This window comes from Coffea arabica, chromosome 6e (genome assembly GCF_036785885.1).
Source record: "Coffea arabica cultivar ET-39 chromosome 6e, Coffea Arabica ET-39 HiFi, whole genome shotgun sequence".
NCBI classification, from domain to species: domain Eukaryota; kingdom Viridiplantae; phylum Streptophyta; class Magnoliopsida; order Gentianales; family Rubiaceae; genus Coffea; species Coffea arabica.
In genome coordinates this window covers 59,466,322-59,487,428 of record NC_092321.1, presented here as the reverse complement: position 1 = coordinate 59,487,428, position 21,107 = coordinate 59,466,322, and the positions used below count along the sequence as shown (strand labels likewise).

At 37.5% G+C, this 21,107-nt stretch overlaps 1 protein-coding gene and 1 non-coding gene across 3 annotated transcripts; both read right to left on the bottom strand.

The window, feature by feature from the left end:
* Window positions 1–4,213: 4,213 nt before the first annotated feature.
* Window positions 4,214–5,785, bottom strand: LOC113694831 (uncharacterized). Of its 2 annotated transcripts, XM_027213722.2 has the most exons (6): window positions 5,508–5,785; window positions 5,248–5,341; window positions 5,054–5,116; window positions 4,843–4,976; window positions 4,645–4,755; window positions 4,214–4,538 (listed from the first exon to the last, which is right to left on the bottom strand). In XM_027213722.2, exons 1-6 carry the CDS (start codon window positions 5,646–5,648, stop codon window positions 4,404–4,406), a joined length of 678 nt encoding a protein of 225 aa, XP_027069523.1. In that variant the 5' UTR covers window positions 5,649–5,785; the 3' UTR covers window positions 4,214–4,403. The 2 variants fall into 2 exon arrangements, with proteins under 2 accessions (XP_027069523.1, XP_027069524.1); XM_027213723.2 differs by lacking the exon at window positions 5,054–5,116.
* Window positions 5,786–11,638: 5,853 nt separating this feature from the next.
* On the bottom strand, window positions 11,639–11,745 carry LOC113697628 (small nucleolar RNA R71). The gene has a single exon (XR_003449914.1). It is a non-coding gene; the product is annotated as a small nucleolar RNA R71 (small nucleolar RNA).
* Window positions 11,746–21,107: the final 9,362 nt, after the last annotated feature.

Genomic DNA, 21,107 nt, shown 5'->3' with positions numbered 1-21,107 from the left:
TTCTCTTAGGCACACAGAGACACTTTCATTTCTCTCGTTTATGCAATATTTCCATTCAATGATTAGATTCAATTAATTATCGTATAGATATAACATAAAAAACTCATCATTTTAATACTTTAAACAAGTAAAGTTTAAACTTCAAATTTTAGATTTTAAACTTCAATGTATCAAACAAGGCCTTACCTAAAAATGCCTTTTTTTTTCCTTGTTATTTGATAAGGATACAAGAGACCATTATACATTATAGTGGGATTAATACAAGAGAAAAAAGTCGCATACAGTGAATTTTGAAAACAAGATCTCCGACTCTTATTCCCTCAACCTTAATCGCTTGAAACCTTGCCACTAAACCAAGATCTCAAATAAAATTTGGAGTTATATCCTCCAATTTACGCGTGAAATTGATGTTCTTGGACTCATTTCTCTAAGCTTATCATTGCATAAATCAGGGCAAATGCATTGCATTAATTTAGGGAAGCTGGGCAGTGGACCAAGCCTTGACACTATAAACAAATTCCAAGCAGCTTTGGAGTACCTGCCAAATTCCTCGAAGAGAACTGAAGCTGCCCAAGATGAGAATAAGGTGCATGAATATCTAAGTTCGGAACTTTACAGTAAATTGGCTCGTTCCTCTCTAGCAAAAGCCCTTCATTCAGAATTTCTCAGGAATGTCTCAACTGAACCAGGAAATTTACCGTGAAGCAAAATCAAGACATCTCATTTATAATGCCTTAATATCAGTTCCTGAAATCACAAAAGTTGAAATCTGATAACCTTTTAAGGTAGCGATTTCCTAACCTTCTTTAACTAACAGCTAAGACCCCATCCAATATTTGACATTCCCCGTTAAATGCTTCACCAAAACCTCAAATCAGTTTAGAAGGTCGAATGTAAATATTTCTTTACCACTCAGACAAGTTTTACTGGTAGAGAAATGACCAAGATCAACATTCTTGTTGTATATATCACAAGGACAGTAATCCTCAATATGCATTACAGTTCCATATCAGGATGCCTAGAATGCCTAAAATCTGGATTTTCTTGAAAGCAGAGGGAACACCATGTGGAGATACGTGGTTTTCGCTGTAAGGATGATCCTTAATCTCGTGGCAAAGTGTGGATCAAGTAGATTCCTTATAATGCACTGATCATGAAAACTTACCAATTTGAATGACCATTAAAGATGTCCATAAACATATTATGCTGATAATGACTTTGCCGAATTCTCGTAAACTTTCAAAGTTTTGTCTTAACAAGGTTAAAACTTCCTTAGAAACCTATGATAAGCAGCTATGATGAAATCAATTAACCAAATCAGAAGGGCAGACAATTATATTCTTGAAATGCTCAACAGAATTGCAAAAATTCTCTGCATCCAAGCAATGCAGTGCCAAAAACACCATAGGGAGCTTATTCTGAAAAATGAGAGTATAACCCTTTAGAAACTGGATGCTGAAAGTAAGGGCCATCCAAAATCTAGTGGCAAAGTGCGATGACATAGATTTTAACAATGATTAGAGATGCCATCAAGATATTGACCTGTGAATGACTTCACAAAAATCTAATAAAAATTCACAGTTTGGTCTAGAGAAGGTTAGAAGTTTACGTAGGAACCAGTGAATGGAAACTAGAATGCAATCTTTATCAAATCAGAAGGGCTCCCAATGAATTTCTTGAAATGCACATCAGAGTTGTCTAAGCCATGCACAGCTAAAAATAGATATCCATAGGAAGCTTTTAACCAAATAAGAAAGGAAGAATCCTTCGGAAATTAGACGCTGATAAATCTTGAAACATTTATTCTTGACGAATGTATACTGTCAAGTTACAACATATCTGCTTAAATCTCTTCTGCTGTGTCTCTATCATACCCATTTTGCTGCCCTACTCTAAAACATAGCTTCATCCATCTAAGATAACATTTCTATCAACAAAACAGAAGGTATCCGTACCTCAATAACATTTCGAAATAAGCAAATCGAGTGAGTATCAAGTCACTAACTGCATATACTATACAGACATAGACTAATTATACACATGCTAACGTCTCAACATGCTGACAACCTTCGCTCCATCTGTACTTTGTGGCATCCCTCAAGGAACAGAAAAGCAGCCCTGGCTCTACTTCAGCAATCTCTTTGACGGTCATATCATCGATGCTGTAAGAAATGACTTTGCCATCTAGTGATATTACAAGCCTTCGCTTCTTGTTTGCCTCGTCCACCAGAAAATAAGGCATATGGAAATCACACATTTTCTCATCAGCAGGATCATACCGGTCGTCCACCATCGCCGGATACAAAGTAACCAAAGGAGTAAGATCAATATAAGACTTTACAACCCACTGAGAATAGTCCCTCTTCAATGAGAAAACATTAAACAGCAATGTTTGAGGATTGTTTAGCCCTATCACATACAATTCCCCTCCTGACTCCCCAAAATAACAGACTTCATGCCAGCCATTTGACCATGGGAGATCAGGCATTTCGGGTTTCACGCATTCATTATCCAAATCAAAGCATATCGTATCATCGCCTGTTTTACAAACCCAGTGCAGATCACCATTCCACAACACTCCTCTATCAAAATGATACGGTTCAGTAAAAATAGACAATTTATCACTCCAACTTTCAACAATGCATAAAGTCTTGACCATCTCCCTCCAGATCCCAGTTTCAGATGAATACACCAAAAAACGAAATTTAGGACGATCACTATCCCCCCACGCACACACTAGTTTGTAATGATCAGATTTTGATGGGTCAAAGGCAATATTCACGTATGGATGTACATATGATAGCTTATTCGCAGGTTTGACTAGGGGAATAACCCTGTGCTGATTAGTAGTAGGATTGAAAACAATAAACTCTCGAGCAGAATAATTCATGTTGAATTCGATGCACAACAAACCATTGCATGAATGTAAGCCAAGAATTTCACCGTTAACGAAATTAGTTAAGCGGGAAAAGATGCCACCCATCGAGTTCACGTATTCTTGATCAAGAGAGATGAAATTGAGCTCCCGGATTCCGCCTATTTTGCGAAACAGGAAAAGGGCTGAAGCGGCAGTAGAAGAAGCTGCAGTAGAGGGGTATTTCCGGCAGTGAAGACGGCGAAAATCCGGGCTGGAAATAATGGAAAGCCATTTCTTGGAGACAACTTGGAATCGGATGAGTGATTTTGGAGGTAAGCAGTGTAGAATGCGCAGCAGAAGTTCTTGATTGTCGGCGATCAAAGTTGCTGAATCAGAGGAGGAGCGGTGGAGAATGATTTCTCTTGGGTTTTTCATGTGTTTTATGAGTGGAAATTTTGACTTTTGGGCTGAGGAGAAAGAGCCCGGCGGAGGGCCACCGCCGGCACCGCCGGCGGCGGAATGCATTGTGAACCAGCGGTTGGAATTGTACTCTGGAGTCTGGAGTTGGCGTACTGTTGCTCGTTCCGTTGTTCTGTTAAGACGGTTACTGGTCCACCCGGAGGAAACAGACAAATTGAAATTTCTACTCCTTTATTTATATTTTTGAGGCACAATTTTTAATTTTATTTCTTTTATGTTTCAATGAGGTCAAATTGGCTTTCCAAATTCCTTTCCCCGGTCTCTCCAATCTATATATATAGATGTAATAGCTCCTATAATCCAAAGCAATTGATAATCCATGAGTTAATAAATTCAGCAAACTGCCACAAGTTCGAGTAAATAAAATTAAAATGCACAATCATTGTATGTATAGTATTTCGAATGGTTCTACCATCTGATCTTAAAGATTTATGCAGACAGCGTTTGTGAGAATGCAGAAGGGAACCTTTTGGACCAAGAGGCAGTGGCTGGCTGCCAAAATTCGTGATAATGCCTCTCTCTCTCTCACACACACACACACACATATGTATATGTATATATGTGCGTGTCTATATATATTGTATGTGTATATGTATTGGACGTGTGATTGAAACGAAAGAATAAATACTCCAAAAAAATGACTTCCTTTGTTCCACTTAGATAGTAATATTGAACCTTTTTTTTCCAGAGTAAATCTGACTTACTGTTTTTCTAAAATAACTTTACACTAATATTAGGAGTATGACTAGCCATCATAAGGGTATTTTAAAAAAAAATAAAAATAAATTATATTTTTCAATTGAAAAATGGACTATAATTTAAGATGAATGAAAAACAGAAAACAAAACTATCAAAATGGGATGGAGGGAGTATCTAAGAGACATAGTTTTTTTTTCTTTTCCCACATAAGAGACATAGTTAGCAAGCCATATCCTTTACCATCTTTAAAACAAATATAACCAAACTCAAAAACTAAAAAAAAAAAATAATAATAATACTGTTCAAGTTCCATCTTCCCCCTCAAATGGCTTTGCTTCTTTAAAGCATTCCGTCATTTGGACATCTTCTAAGAAGCTTTTACTAATTGCTCTGCATTATGCTGATCCAATTTAAATTTAGCAAGCTTAAGGTCTTGAATTGCTTCTTCCAATCTGTACCGTGGAAAGCTTGACACGATCAAAGCATCGACCAAGAAACAAATCTAACCAAAAATTCAAAAAAAAAAAAAAAAAGAAAAAAAAAAGCGTAAATAATATGCATATATCTGAATTTATCCAAATGTAATTCTTGTAGAAAACAATCCATACCATTGCAGTGGTGAAAAACATCATAGTGATGAAGAACCAAAATGATGTAAGAAGTTCAAGTCCAGATTCTCTAAACAACTCGATTAGCTTCGCTACCACTCTAATCCCAACCTTTAGGAACAAAATAAAAGCAAAGAAGTTAGTTTCAATTAGACCCCAAAAAACCAAAAGAAGAAAAGCTACAAAAAAATTCATTACCACAACACCTAGCACATGTATGGAAAAATGCTTCACGCCATTGGCAAAAGATTGATATGAAAGCTCAGAAACTTTGATGTTTGCTATTTCATAATCATGTTGTAGCTTGGCTTTCTCCTTGCCCACCGAAAGACCTGAAGACAATCAAAATAAAACCAAGTCACTGATTCGCAAGATAGTTAGTGCATAAAGTATTGTAATCCAAACTAACCATAGCCAAAGTCTAAGGCAGAGTCCGATAGAGCCCTCAACAAAGGAGAACGCTTATCAAATGCTAGCCAACCAAAAATAAAATGAGAGATTATTTAATTACATGAATCACCAATATTGTCGTCAGAACTAATATTGTACCTAAAATAAAATTGAAAGCCCAAAAAAGAAAACAGGGAAAAGAAGCAATTAGACCTGTAATGGCAGAGGGATTAAGTCGGGCAGAAGGCTGAGAAGGGAGCCTGATCATCATACCAGAGGCGGAATTCCGGGGCAGAGGAGGAGAGAGCTGCGAAAGTGAACAAGGTTATCAAGTACTGAAAATTTTCATTGAAGAAGTAGTAATATTTTTATGTAACTTAGGAGATCGAGAGGCCCAACTCTGATTAGGAAAAGCAAGATTTTTATTTTTATTTTTTTTATCATTTTCAACTGATTATAATTAGTCATGTAACCTGTAAGCCGCAAAGAAGGCGACGGTGACCAGCGAGTTTAGGGGGGCCACGAAAGCATTGTCGGCCATTGGGTGCTCGTGACTGCAGTTGCAGTGGCAACAAAGGGGCTGAAGACGAGATAATTTGCGGAAAACCTGGCATCGGAGAGAATGGAGGTGGAAAAATAGAATGTTAGAAGGACGGGAGAGGAGGGAAAAAGCGGCTCGAGGGGGAGGCCGACGAGGAGCAAGTGAGCAACTAGTTATGGGAGAACTGAGGAGGGAAAGATGAGTGGGGGGCTAGGGTTATAAGACTTGGAAATAAACGACATAGGAAGAAGGTTATATATATGTTGCCCAAAAATGATTAAGAAGTTTTAATTTAGCATAAATTATTTATAATCTTCTATAGTTTTATATAATGTAGATTATCCCTTTAAGGTTTTAAAATAGTTACATAATCCTCATATAGTTTTATGTAAAGTATAAAATGGACGAAATGCACAATTAGTTGCGGTGTTTTTACCTAATGCACTTTAACAGCACATGTGAAAAATTATAATCTCCATATAACCCCTAATAGTTTGTATAAATATCCATTTTACCTTCTGTGATTTTTACATTCATCCGCGTAATACCCCAATACTTTTTGACTAGTAAGAATGACAATGGGGTGGGGTTGGGATAGGGGACCCCTTCCCCGCCCCTTGCTCCGCTGTCCACTAATTCCACACCCCCTCCGCCTTGCCCCTTCCCCTCGCTCCCCCCACCAAGCCATTCTTCTCCCGCGGGTGCTCCGACAGAGGTAATAAAAATTTGTTATATAATTTTATTATAATCAAATTTTAGTAAATAATCAAATATTAAAATATTAACAAATCACCAAGTTATTATCCATTGTAATTTTACAATTGAAACCTATAAAAATAATCAAACAAAAACTATTTGAATAAATTCAACATGATGAAACAAATACAACTAAAGTAGTTAATTTTTCATTTAGACAAAAATACAATCACTAAGTCATTATTGTGTTTTCTTTTTTGAGAAAAAAAGTGTTATTGCCTTAAGTGTAATTAGGAGTTTAGTATAACTGTATTAGTAAATTTAGTATAACTAATAATAATTTCTATTAGTAGAGACGTATAATTATTAGTATAATTGATAATATCATTATATTACATATACTAATATATATTATATAATACATATAATTAATAATATCGTTATTATAAGTTTGTAATTAATTAAATAAAATAATATATATGTAATTATATACATATATATATTTATTAATTTTTTTAATGGGTGGCGGGACGGGGGATGGGGTGGGTACTCCCCCGCCCTCCGCCTCATTTCTAAACAAGGGAAAAAACTCCCCCCGCCCTGACCCATTAGCCCCTTGCGGGCAGCCGCTCCCATTGCCATCCCTATATACAAGGTAATTAAACCGTTTATTGATTTAGCATTTAGAAAAGGACACTACTGATATTTTAATTAACAACGTTATATAGACTATTTTCCTTCAAATTTTCACTTTATATAAAACTATAAGGAATGAATTAAATATTTTGAAATATTAGTGGGGTCATGTGAAAATAGAATAAATCATAGGGGATTTTATGTAATTTAACCTTTAACTTATGCAAAAGAATTGTGAAGGTTTTAACAAAACAATGAAAAATTCTCCTATCTATGAAAATCATAGTACAAGTTCGTAAAAGGGTTCTAGAAGACCAAAGAAATTACCCCAAAAAAGGCCAAAGAAATAGACAAATATGTAAAGCAATAAACTCCTGAGTAAAGTAACATAAGAACTGTTAAAAAATGAGCACGCAACTGAACAAAAAGTAACAGTGACAAACCCAAAATCCAGAAGGAGGTTTGGAGGGGCCACTACAAGAGAAAGGTCACTACAGAATTCATGAACAAATATTACATATGATGTTTCTAGTTGATGATCTTCTCTTGGCTACCTCTGTCTCGAGATATAGCATGGAGGAAAAAAAACTAGAAAAGTTAAATAACGAAATTTTAGATGCTAAGCAGGAGAAACTTTTGGAAAAGAATCACGGGAGTAAATAATGAAAGGATACAAGAATTAAGGCAACAAAGAACTTGTTGCATCTCCGAAGAGAGCTCTGGGGTTTGGACTTTGGGTAGAGAAGTGATGTCTATTAAACAAAAAACAAATAAAGAATCCCAAACAACCAAACTTTTGGCAAATCTTCCCCACTCTTGTCCAGTTTCAACGACGGTCATAGGGGGGTGGGTGCCCAAAATTTTTCAAAAATTCTATATGGATTTAAGACTTTTAAGTTTGAAGTTGAACTCTATCACTTGGTCCCCTTAACAAGTTTTTTTTTTATTAGCTTATCTCCTTTAAATTTTCCTTTAATTTCTCTTTTGAAAACGTGTTTTTTTTTTTTATAATTGCTCATTCTAGTTTCCTTATAAATATATATATATATATAAATTAAATTTCATTATTATAACTATAATGTATTTAGTGTACCCTTATATTAGTTATGGTAAGCAAACAAATAATTGACAAATAAAAGGAAATTTAATCATGTTTAGAATTATATTAGTACATGATTGACTTGATGTATTAGTCAAAAGCCAACACCTAAAAGGACAAACAAGCATCGATCTTTTCCCAAGTTCATTCAACTCATCTCATGGATCCACTTTCTCAAAACTCTATTTTTTCAAGGTAGGTCTAATTTTTTTTTCTTTGCAATTTCTTTATATTTTGATTCATAATCATTCTTTATTTAGACACATACACGTATTTTAAATTTGTGACCTATATTTTTTTATGATTATTAATTTGTTAGTTGTTCTTATTCTAAATTTGTATCTTAGAATTTTCATGTTAATTTGTGTAGGGTTAATGTCTATTTATTGAATTTAGCTAATGTTTATATGATTTTGGCCTGTGAGTTAATTTTCATCTCTTGTTTATATTTTGTCTCTTGTTATTAAAAACATTTAGTATTTAGTTTTTGTCTATTAAACTTTGGTTTTAGGACTTTGATTTCAAGTTAGCGTGCATCATTTGTTTTGATAATTTTTTGTTATTCGTTGTTTGATTGTTTTTCTCCTTCCCCTTCCCCTCAAAATCGAAATCCTGTGTCCATCACAGTTACCTCTTGTTATGTACTGTGATTAAGGCATATACCTAATGTGTGTACAATTAATAAAAATTTACATTTATTAAAATTATTTCTTTAAAAATTAGTTAACTACATACAAAGTTACTATATTACACTTCGTAACGATTACTTAAGCAAAGACCCAAAGAACCATTTGGTCTGAAAAAATTTATCCAAGACCATAACTCGTGTTTTTTGAATTATATTTGAATCTTATTGCAGTTTTACATACTTTGGTGGTCGGCAGAAAGAAGTAAAAGAAAAAAATTTACAGGAACTCAAAATAGGCCAGAGGGTTCAATCCTAATCCCACCACACATTGGCCTTCCTTCAAAAGTGGAGACAAAGTTGAATTCATCTGTCCCCAATCAGTTTCTCATATTTCCTGGTTTTGTCTAACTTACTTTTATAAGGACGTTATACTGAAAAGAACTAGTGGCGGAGCCAGAAAAAATTTTCAATAGGGGCAAAAGCAACTCTAAAATTTTTTACCTACTCTTTTTCTAGTTTTTTAAGGAAAAAAAATTCACCAACAAGTACAAATGATACATATATTTCATGAAAAATATAAAAAGACAATTATTTCAAAAAGCAAACTAAATCATTTACAATTGCTCATGACGAGTTTTCATATTTTGATAATGGTTTACAACCTTTTCATTTTGAATTTCACGAAGTATATTTTTCTCAATATAAATAACTAAACAATTATTCATCCAAGTGTCTTCCATTTTATTTTGTAATCGATTCTTCACTATATTCATAATTGAAAAAATCCTTTCTACGGTAGTTATAACAGCAGGTAAAATCAAAGAAAACTTTAAAAGTATATAACCAATAGATACATGATAGGGTGTTAATTGTTAGTAATTTTATTGTTAATTCTCCTCTTTATCCTTGCCAAATATTGCTTTAATTGTCAATATATATTTATATTTGGTATTTGGATATACTTTCAGAAAGTGGAGCAGAAACCTTCTTGAGAAGATTATTGTGAAACTCTATACAATTGGCCCATATGCATGGTGTAAACCAACGTCCTTTTCTTTCTATGATGAAAAGGAATTGAATTGCATTTGGCTGGCCAACATCTCAATTAGGTGGGGACCGCGAAGACTTGATCATTGTGTAAAGACACATTTTTGGTTTGCTTTCTTATTTGTGAACGTGTGCACTTGGTCAAAGGAAACCGACAAACCATAGTTGGCTTTGCTTTTGTTTTCGGTGGAGTTGATTAGGTAGGGAAGGAATGTTTTCTTTTGTAAGCGTGGAGTGAAGTTTCGAATTGGCTTGTTTTTATATGTGGGAGAGTCGCACATTTCCGCAGCTCAGTTTTTCTTCTTCTCTTCCGTCTGGAAAGAGGAGTTTTTAGTTTTGGGGTGAAGATTTCTTGCGTGTCTTGTTTTCTTCCGTCTCTTCCATGAGACTATTTTTATTGTATTAGACTACAGAGAATATAATCCTTATTTTTAATTATTAGTAAGAGATAAATGTCTTTGAGTTCAATTAAATTGCGTGGGAATTTTCTTATGAGGCGTGGCTAATTTTCTCCTCTAGTCAAGGATCAACGCGAAGACGCAGTCCCAAATATCTGTGAGATCTAATTAATTTTACGTGTTCCTTAATTTGTTAATATTTGCATGTTTTCTATTTTAATTTCCATGGGATTATTTTGTTAATTGGATATCAAGGGCCCGATGTGCAATTTGACTTATTAATCTCCTGTCAAATTAATCAATTAAATCCGTAATTGTTTAGTTGGTTAATATTAGTGACAACTAGTATTTTCACATACTAGGAGAACATGCAATCTGATTTAAATAACCCTCGTAGCGTGTTATTAATTTGGGTTAGGCTTTTCTAGTTTTTAATGCAATTAGGAAATTAATTCCTACGGTCGTACCTAGGAGTATTTCCTGGTTAGAAGTAATCAACGATCGTACCTTGGTTATCAATAAATTAAGGAAAAGCTGGTCGTTAGAGTTTATCGGCGACTATAACTAGCCTATTAATAAAATTAAGTGAACCTTCTTTGCATCAATGATCGGATGAATGGACTGTGTCTGCGTAGTTGTATCCTTGGCTAGAATTTATTTATCATTTATCTAATTGCTATTTACAATTGTATTAATTAATTATTTATTTTTGGTTAAATTATTTAATTATTTTTAGTTAAATTGTTTAATTATTTTTAGTTTATTTCTGATAAAAATCCCCCGTGTCCCGAACTTGAAAGGAATCAAATTTTTCCCAATCCCTGTGGATTCGACCCTACTCACTACTATACACAGAAAATTCATTTTTCTCGAGTAGGTATTTATTATTGCACAGGCTCGACACCTGTCAATTTTTGGCGCCGTTGCCGGGGACTGGCGTTAATCATTTGTTTCTTTTTAAGTTCATTTTTTTTCTGGTATTTTTCTAGTTTATGCCTTGCTCTTCTCGTACAGGCGAATTAATTTTCGACCCTGAAGTAGAGAAGACCGCGCGTAGAACGAGGAAAGAAACCAGGCGGCTCAGGGAGGAGCAATACGATATTGCACCTCAGGGACTTGATCCAGAGGTTGAGCCGACAAATTTGTCTGGTGACAATTCAAGTGATTCAGACCAAGAGGAAGTCACTATGGCAAATGCACGAACACTAAGGGAGTTGGCTGCTCCAGATTTAAATCAGCAGCCCTTGTGCATTACTTTTCCACATTTAAATGATGACACTCCCTTTGAACTAAAATCTGGTCTAATTCATCTCTTGCCATCTTTTCATGGTCTACCAGGTGAGGAGCCCTACAAGCACTTGCAAGAGTTTGACGTCGTTTGCAACAGTATGAAGCCTCCGGGAATTACTGAAGAGCAAATAAAGATGAGGGCCTTCCCCTTCTCTTTGAAGGATTCCGCAAAAGACTGGCTCTACTACCTACCGCCTGGTAGTATCACCACGTGGGACCAACTAAAGAAAAAATTCTTGGACAAGTACTTTCCTGCGTCTCGAGCTGCGAGCCTAAGGAAGGAGATATGTGGCATCAAACAACACCCAGGCGAGTCACTCTATGAGTACTGGGAGAGGTTTAAGAAACTGTGCACCAAATGCCCTCAGCATCAGATAAGTGAGCAACTGCTCATTCAATATTTCTATGAGGGGTTGCTTTTCAGGGACAGAAGCATAATCGATGCTGCAAGTGGAGGGGCATTGGTGAACAAGACTCCTCGAGGAGCCTGGGAGTTGATTGAAGGGATGGCTGAGAACTCACAGCAGTTTGGTTCAAGAGAGGACATCCCGACGCGTAGGGTGAATGAGGTAGAAACATCCTCTATTCAACAGCAACTCTCCGAATTGACATCTTTTGTGCGACAACTAGCTGTGGGGAATACATCGCAAGCCAAAGTGTGCGGGGTATGCACTGCCGTGGGTCATCCTACGGAAATGTGTCCATTGGTTCAAGAAAAAACTGCTGAACAGGTGAACATGGCTGGCCACGCGCCCACGCCAAGAAAGCCGTACGACCCATACTCAAGTACCTACAATCCTGGTTGGAGGGATCACCCCAACCTTAGTTATGGAGGAAATAGGCAGTCTAACTTTGTGCCAAATAGACAGCAAGGACACCAACAGCAGTACCATCATCGCCCACCACCACCACCACCACTTTCAAACTCAAGTCCGTCCATGGAAGAGATGATGAAGCAATTACTTGCTAATCAACAAAAGACGGATTCAGACTTGCAAAGTATGAGGAATCAACTGGGACAGGTGCAATCATTGCAAAATCAAATGAATCAAATGGCTATAACAATCAACCGGTTGGAGTCCCAAGTTCAAGGAAAGTTGCCATCTCAACCTGAGGCAAATCCAAAGAATGTAAGCGCAATGACCTTAAGGAGTGGCAAGGAAGTTCAAGGACCCGAACCGGTGATTCCTAAAGACAAGGACGAGGAACGGATTGAGAAAGAATTGGAAGAGGAGGGCACAGACAACAAAAATGCAAAGGTACCCTCGAACCCAATTCCTACAACTAAAACTAATCCACCTCCCTTTCCTAGCAGGTTAGAGAAACCAAAGAAGCAAGACAAGGAAAAAGAGGTCTTGGAGATCTTTCGCAAGGTGGAGATCAACATACCCCTGCTGGATGCGATTAAACAAGTACCCAGGTACGCAAAATTTTTGAGGGACCTGTGTGCCAACCGCAAGCGGTTGAAGGGGGATGAACGAGTTATAGTTGGGGAGAATGTTTCAGCAATTCTACAAAGGAAACTTCCACCAAAATGCGGAGATCCAGGTATGTTTACTATTCCTTGTAGGATAGGTAATACTTTGATTGGAAAGGCCATGTTAGACCTGGGAGCCTCAATTAATGTCATGCCAAAGTCCATTTATGCTTCCTTAAACTTAGGCCCTTTGAAAGAGACTGGGATAATAATCCAATTAGCTGACAGGACCAATGCATACCCTGACGGGTTGATTGAAGATGTTTTGGTAAAAATTAACGAATTGGTTTTTCCAGCTGATTTTTATGTGCTCGACATGGAGGATGAACACTTCCGTGATCCGTCACCTTTGTTGTTAGGTAGACCCTTTTTGAGCACAGCCCGAACCAAAATTGATGTTAATAAGGGTACTTTGTCTATGGAATTTGATGGTGAGATTGTTCACTTTAACATCTTTGAGACCATGAAATATCCATCCGATTCAAATATTGGCTCTGTTTTCTCGATAAATGTTATTGACCATGCTATACAGGAGGTTTTTGAAATTGAAGGCAGGGATGAACTAGAGGTCGTCCTGACCAGGCACTTTGAGTCCGAAACGACCTCTAGGGTAGAGTTGAGTGAAGAGCTTAAATGCGTGATTGGATCGTTGCAAACATTACCAACCACGAAAACAAGGTATGATCTTGCACCGATTTTCATACCCGAACCTCACCAAAGGTTACTTCCATCTGTGGTGCAGGCACCTGTCTTGGAACTAAAACCACTGCCGAAACACCTAAAGTATGTATACTTAGGTGAAGGGGAGACACTTCCAGTGATCATCTCCGCGGGTTTATCAAAGGTTCAAGAAGAGAAACTACTTCGAGTTCTTAGGGAACATAAGCAGGCGATAGGATGGACCATCGCCGACATCAAGGGAATTAGCCCTGCGGTGTGTATGCACCGAATTCGACTCGAGGAGAATGCTAAACCCGTACGGCAAGCTCAACGGAGATTAAATCCTCTCATGATGGAGGTCGTAAAGAAAGAGATTTTAAAACTGCTGGACGTTGGAATTATATTTGCAATATCAGATAGCCCGTGGGTAAGTCCAGTACAGGTGGTCCCGAAGAAGGCAGGGGTGACAGTGGAATCAAACCAAGAGGGTGAGCTCGTACCAATTCGAAAGCCCACCGGATGGCGACAGTGTATCGATTACCGAAAGCTAAATGCCGTCACGAAAAAGGACCATTTTCCCCTCCCTTTCATTGATCAGATGGTGGAGCGATTAGCATGTCGAGCTTACTATTGTTTCTTGGATGGATTTTCAGGTTATTTTCAAATTGCCATCGCACCCGAAGACCAAGAGAAGACTACTTTCACCTGCCCATTTGGGACATTTGCATACCGAAGGATGCCATTTGGATTGTGCAATGCACCTGCTACCTTCCAAAGATGCATGGTAAGTATTTTTTCAGAATATGTTGAGAAAATTATTGAGGTTTTCATGGACGATTTCAGTGTATATGGTGAAAGTTTTGAAAACTGTCTAGATAACCTGAAATTGATCTTAGTAAGGTGTATAGAAACTAATCTCGTGCTTAATTGGGAAAAATGTCATTTTATGGTTGAACACGGGATAGTTTTGGGTCATGTTGTATCATCTACAGGTATTGAGGTTGATAAGGCAAAAATAGATGTTATATCTACTTTACCTTACCCCGCGAGTGTGCGGGAAGTTCGTTCCTTCTTGGGTCACGCAGGTTTCTATAGAAGGTTCATCAAGGACTTCTCGAAAATTGGAGCACCCTTGTTCCAACTTTTGCAAAAAGATGTATCCTTCGAATTTGATGAAACATGTAAGGGGGCATTCAATAAGTTAAAGGAGTTATTGACCACCTCACCTATTATCCAACCCCCTGACTGGAACCTCCCATTCGAGATCATGTGTGACGCCAGCGACTATGCAGTGGGTGCGGTATTGGGTCAAAGAGTAGGAAAGGCAGCTCATGCTATCTACTACGCATCTCGAGCCTTGAACGGAGCTCAATTGAACTATTCAACCACCGAAAAAGAGCTTTTAGCAGTTGTTTTTGCCTTAGAAAAATTTCGGTCTTATTTACTTGGTGCTAAAGTTATTATTTTTTCTGATCATGCAGCTTTGCGGTATTTGTTGACAAAAAAAGAGGCAAAACCGCGATTGATACGGTGGATATTATTGCTACAGGAGTTCGACCTGGAGATCCGAGATAAGAAAGGGGCGGAGAATCTGGTAGCAGATCACTTGAGTCGAGTACAAGTCGTCGAAGATGACATCCCATTGAGAGAAGCATTCCCCGAGGAGCATTTATTTTCTATTAACTCATCTTTACCTTGGTATGCAGATATTGTTAATTTTCTAGTCACTGACAAATTTCCTACAGGATGGCCTAAGGCAAAGAGAGACAAGTTGAGGAGCGATGCAAAGTTCTACATTTGGGATGATCCTTACCTCTGGAAGCGGGGTGCCGATCAAATCATCCGTAGATGTGTAAGTGAAGTTGAATTTCAATCTATTCTAGCCTATTGTCACTCTTTTGCATGTGGAGGTCACTTTGGACCAAAGAGAACGGCTCGTAAGGTGCTAGAGAGTGGATTCTATTGGCCAACTCTATTCAAGGATGCCTACTCATTTTGTAAGTCATGTGATAAGTGTCAAAGAGTGGGTAATATCTCTCGTAGGGATCAAATGACTCAAACCCCAATGATTTTTGTTGAAATTTTTGACGTTTGGGGCATTGATTTTATGGGTCCTTTTCCTTCGTCCTTTGGTTTTTTGTATATATTGCTTGCTGTAGATTATGTTTCGAAGTGGGTAGAAGCAAAGGCTACCCGCACTAATGATTCCAAAGTGGTTGCAGAATTCGTTAAGTCTAATATTTTTGTTCGCTTTGGGATGCCGCGAGCAATTGTAAGTGATCGGGGTACTCATTTCTGCAACAAAACGATCGCTGCAATTTTTAGGAGATATGGTGTCTTGCACAAAGTCTCTACATCCTACCATCCTCAAACAAATGGTCAGGCGGAAGCATCAAACCGAGAGATCAAATCAATTCTAGAAAAGATGGTCCGACCCGATAGGAAGGATTGGAGTGTGAGACTAGATGATGCACTATGGGCATATAGGACGGCATACAAGACACCCATTGGCATGTCCCCTTACCGATTGGTATTTGGAAAGCCATGTCATCTCCCGGTCGAGTTTGAGCATAGAGCATTTTGGGCGGTCAAACAATGCAACATGGATATCGAGGAAGGCGGAATTCAAAGAAAGTTACAATTACTAGAGTTGGAAGAAATTCGAAATGAAGCATACGAGAATGCAGTGATCTATAAGGAGAAGAATCGGATCTTTCATGACCAACAGATCTCTAGGAAGACATTCGTCTGCGGGCAAAAAGTTTTACTATACCACTCCAAATTGAAACTATTTCCAGGTAAATTACGTTCTCGTTGGATTGGCCCTTTTGTTGTGACTAATGTCTTTCATTATGGTGCAGTAGAGATCCAAAGTTTGAAAACGGAGAAGAAATTTGTGGTGAATGGTCATCGTCTCAAGCCGTATTATGAAAGATTTCCAATTGAACGGGTGGAGATGATGCAACTGGAAGACCCGATTTGCTTAGTTTAAGCAAATTCTGGACTCCGTCTAGCCAAAGACGTTAAAGAAAGGCGCTTTTGGGAGGCAACCCAATTTTTTTTTTAAGTTGCTGTTACTTTGGAGTGATTTTATGTTTAAAGTATAAGTTTGAGTAATTTTGTTATTTTTCATTTGTAGGTTTTGGAAAAGTGACCAAATGAGGCAAAAAAGGCGAAATTTGATCAAAGATCTCAATACCTCAAATTCAGTAATTGTGGTTTTTGATGCATTAAAGAGGTTTAGAATGCATGTATAGATCATTTTACATATGCGTGAATGGTTTATTTTGACATAGAAATGATCTATGATGCATTTTGGGAAATTGGGGTATCATTTGTAAATATTCAAAAGTTGAATTTCTGCTAAATTTTGCAGCAGAAAATGCGTTTTTCAATGAAACGCGCCACTGAATCGCGTTTTCATAGAATCGCGTTTTCAAATCTGCGCCTATAATTAAGAAAACGCGCCTTCAAAACGCGACAGGAAGTCGCGTTTTCTATCCAGTCGCGTTTTCCAGCCTGTTCAGAAACCAAAAACGCGCCTTCAAATACGCGACTTAAAGTCGCGTTTTCTCACGTAGTCGCGTTTTCAATGCTGCAAATTTGGTGAAGAAACGCGACTTCACAAAACGCACCTTGAGGCGCGTTTTCTTGAGCCGCGTTTTCTGAGCACAATGATACGACCTCGGATCCTTTTAAAAACGAAGGCTTGGATCACTTTTCAACTTTACTTTTCTTCATGTTGGCTTGTTTTTAGTAAGTTTTAGTTCTTCGATTAATGTTTGTGTGTTTTGTAGGAGGCAATGGCAAGAGTTCATGCAAATGATCTCAATTGCAAGGGTGTTTATATTAAGGCAAAAAGGGAGTTTTCATGTTCAATTGCTGCATTTCATGCATTTAAAGTGTTTCATGTTTAAGTTATATTCATGCATGATCATATTAAATTTGAATTTTATTCAAAGAACATGAAGTAGGTTGAATGTGGAAGGTTGGCCAAGCAAATTTGGAGGAAAAACTGCAGAAAACAGCTTTTTCTGCAGCAAATCCGGCCATAAATCCGGATTCTGTCCAGAATGCTCGAAAAAAAAAAAAAATTTGTATTCTTTCTTTCCTTCTTTTCTTCTTTCTTTCTTCTTTTCTTCCCCGCTGCTTGCCCTTTTTCCCCCTTTTCTTTTCTTCTTCATTCGCCGCCGCCAGAAGCTCCGCTGACCCACGACAGTCGCGGCAACTGGCTCGCGCGCCGCTCCTCCCTGCCGCTCGTCGACGCTGCCCACGCCGGACGCTGCTGCCGCAACCGCCGCCCACCCCAGCTCTTCTCGCCGCTGCCTCGGCTCTCCTCGCCAAGGGTGACCACCAGCTCATCTGACCTCCTTCACCCTTGCCATAGCCACCGCCTCCAAGATCCGCCTGAAGCCCCGAAAGCCGCGCACCACCAGATCCAGCTGCCGCAAACTCTTCTCTCTCACAGCCACCACCTTCATCGCACCACTGGCTTCGTATGCACGCGCCTGCCTCAATCTCTTTCTATTATTTTTTTTCATTTTCTTATTTTATTATTGCAGTATGTTTTTATTATTTTTATTACAGTACGTTTTTGAAAATTTTGCGTGTTTGGACTACCTGACATTTCTATTCCTCCTTAGTTGGGTACTTCTGTGTTACTTTGCTTGTTTCTTTTCACTTTGCTTGATTTTTATTTATTTAGTAGATTGACTTGTGGTTAGTCGTGTGATTTACTTATTCTGCTGTACTTTGTGTCTAACTGTGGGTAATTTGCTACAGTTGTTTGTTCAATTGGGAGGTGCCTTTAACACTTAAATTTACTTATTGAAGTACATTGCCTTCAATTGCCTTATATGAGAGCCTTTTGTCTGTTTGCATTTCAATTACTACATTGATTGGGGTGATTTTGAGGTGCATTATTATTACATTTGGCTAAGTTTGGAACCACAAGTGTTTATTGATTGCATTTGTTATAAGTGTTGAAATATCTGTATAACTTGCGAGTGAATGCAGTGTGCATTTTGTTCATTGACTTGATTTTTCATTTGTTAGTGCTTTGAATTTCTTGTTTCCATTATTCGTTAGCAACTGTTGTCTATTGTGGTTTGGAGTGCAATTTGGAAAGAATGGTGAAACCACGATCCCGACCCTTTGACCTCCGCTTCACCTCCTCCAACTACAGGTGCTAATAGCTGGCACCAGCTTCAGGGGAGTTTCGTTGTCCTTCTTCTTATTTTTACTGTTTCATTATCACATTGAGGGCAATGTGTGATTCAAGTGTGGGGGGGATTTGGGTTTAGTTTTGATTGGTGTTTCTTTAATTTGCTGCCTTTCTTACTAGTGTTTTGATGAATAAATGTGGCATCTCACTCGTCTATTGCTGGTTATGATTTATTCTATGAATTTAGTTTAAGTGGCAAGTAAAAGCATGTTATCTTGGTGAATATCATGAGTTTAATGACTTGGTGCAAATTGTGGTTAAATTGTTTAGGCAATATAAATATTTTCCTAGCAATTGTTGTGTGGATTAGGCAATTGTTGATCTTAGTTCTCCATATTAGGAGATGACGTGGGCCATGATCTTTAATTATCTGGTTTTCTGGTGCTTTAATTGTGAGTAATAAATGACCCTACTCCGCTAGTGTCGTCACCCAGTAACCGGGAGTCTTCACCACAAGTGTCGACTTTCGCGTCAAAAAGTGACTATATATATGAGTAGTTAGTCCTGAAGCTGTGAAGAGTTGAGTAACTGGGCTCTTTCATCTAAAAATGTTAGAGTTCACGTCAAAAGACTTGAATAGCTTGGGACTGAGCATTTATAAAAAAAAAAAAAAAAAAAAAAAAGAAAAAAGAAAAAAAGAAAATAATAAGTAAGTTTATGATCATGTTGGCCTGCCGATCCTTGTTCTTCAATGTTGAGATTTTGATTTTCAGTTGACCCAATTGCTAACTTTTGCTAGTTTAATATTTTGATTTCTTAGACGACTTAGCCATGAATTGGACGAGTCTATGATTTCAGGAGCTAACCGGGAGAAATATGTCTTGACACTTAGCCACTAAAACTTGATTTTGGGATAAGCGTAGCTTGGCAGTAAATGAAATGAGAGTTAGCCATTGTTGAGTTTAGTGTTCCCATGCTTGAGGACAAGCATGATTTAAGTGTGGGGGGAATTGATAGGGTGTTAATTGTTAGTAATTTTATTGTTAATTCTCCTCTTTATCCTTGCCAAATATTGCTTTAATTGTCAATATATATTTATATTTGGTATTTGGATATACTTTCAGAAAGTGGAGCAGAAACCTTCTTGAGAAGATTATTGTGAAACTCTATACAATTGGCCCATATGCATGGTGTAAACCAACGTCCTTTTCTTTCTATGATGAAAAGGAATTGAATTGCATTTGGCTGGCCAACATCTCAATTAGGTGGGGACCGCGAAGACTTGATCATTGTGTAAAGACACATTTTTGGTTTGCTTTCTTATTTGTGAACGTGTGCACTTGGTCAAAGGAAACCGACAAACCATAGTTGGCTTTGCTTTTGTTTTCGGTGGAGTTGATTAGGTAGGGAAGGAATGTTTTCTTTTGTAAGCGTGGAGTGAAGTTTCGAATTGGCTTGTTTTTATATGTGGGAGAGTCGCACATTTCCGCAGCTCAGTTTTTCTTCTTCTCTTCCGTCTGGAAAGAGGAGTTTTTAGTTTTGGGGTGAAGATTTCTTGCGTGTCTTGTTTTCTTCCGTCTCTTCCATGAGACTATTTTTATTGTATTAGACTACAGAGAATATAATCCTTATTTTTAATTATTAGTAAGAGATAAATGTCTTTGAGTTCAATTAAATTGCGTGGGAATTTTCTTATGAGGCGTGGCTAATTTTCTCCTCTAGTCAAGGATCAACGCGAAGACGCAGTCCCAAATATCTGTGAGATCTAATTAATTTTACGTGTTCCTTAATTTGTTAATATTTGCATGTTTTCTATTTTAATTTCCATGGGATTATTTTGTTAATTGGATATCAAGGGCCCGATGTGCAATTTGACTTATTAATCTCCTGTCAAATTAATCAATTAAATCCGTAATTGTTTAGTTGGTTAATATTAGTGACAACTAGTATTTTCACATACTAGGAGAACATGCAATCTGATTTAAATAACCCTCGTAGCGTGTTATTAATTTGGGTTAGGCTTTTCTAGTTTTTAATGCAATTAGGAAATTAATTCCTACGGTCGTACCTAGGAGTATTTCCTGGTTAGAAGTAATCAACGGTCGTACCTTGGTTATCAATAAATTAAGGAAAAGCTGGTCGTTAGAGTTTATCGGCGACTATAACTAGCCTATTAATAAAATTAAGTGAACCTTCTTTGCATCAATGATCGGATGAATGGACTGTGTCTGCGTAGTTGTATCCTTGGCTAGAATTTATTTATCATTTATCTAATTGCTATTTACAATTGTATTAATTAATTATTTATTTTTGGTTAAATTATTTAATTATTTTTAGTTAAATTGTTTAATTATTTTTAGTTTATTTCTGATAAAAATCCCCCGTGTCCCAAACTTGAAAGGAATCAAATTTTTCCCAGTCCCTGTGGATTCGACCC

What these genes read in the sequence shown, in the direction of transcription:
- LOC113694831 (XM_027213722.2), bottom strand. Translation starts at nt 5,648, where the DNA reads ATGCCAGGTTTTCCGCAAATTATCTCGTCTTCAGCCCCTTTGTTGCCA. An exon ending in TAATCCCTCTGCCATTACAG is followed by an intron (nt 5,117 to 5,247) that starts GTCTAATTGCTT and finishes TTGGTTGGCTAG; the next exon opens with CATTTGATAAGCGTTCTCCT. An exon ending in TGCCTTAGACTTTGGCTATG is followed by an intron (nt 4,977 to 5,053) that starts GTTAGTTTGGAT and finishes GATTGTCTTCAG; the next exon opens with GTCTTTCGGTGGGCAAGGAG.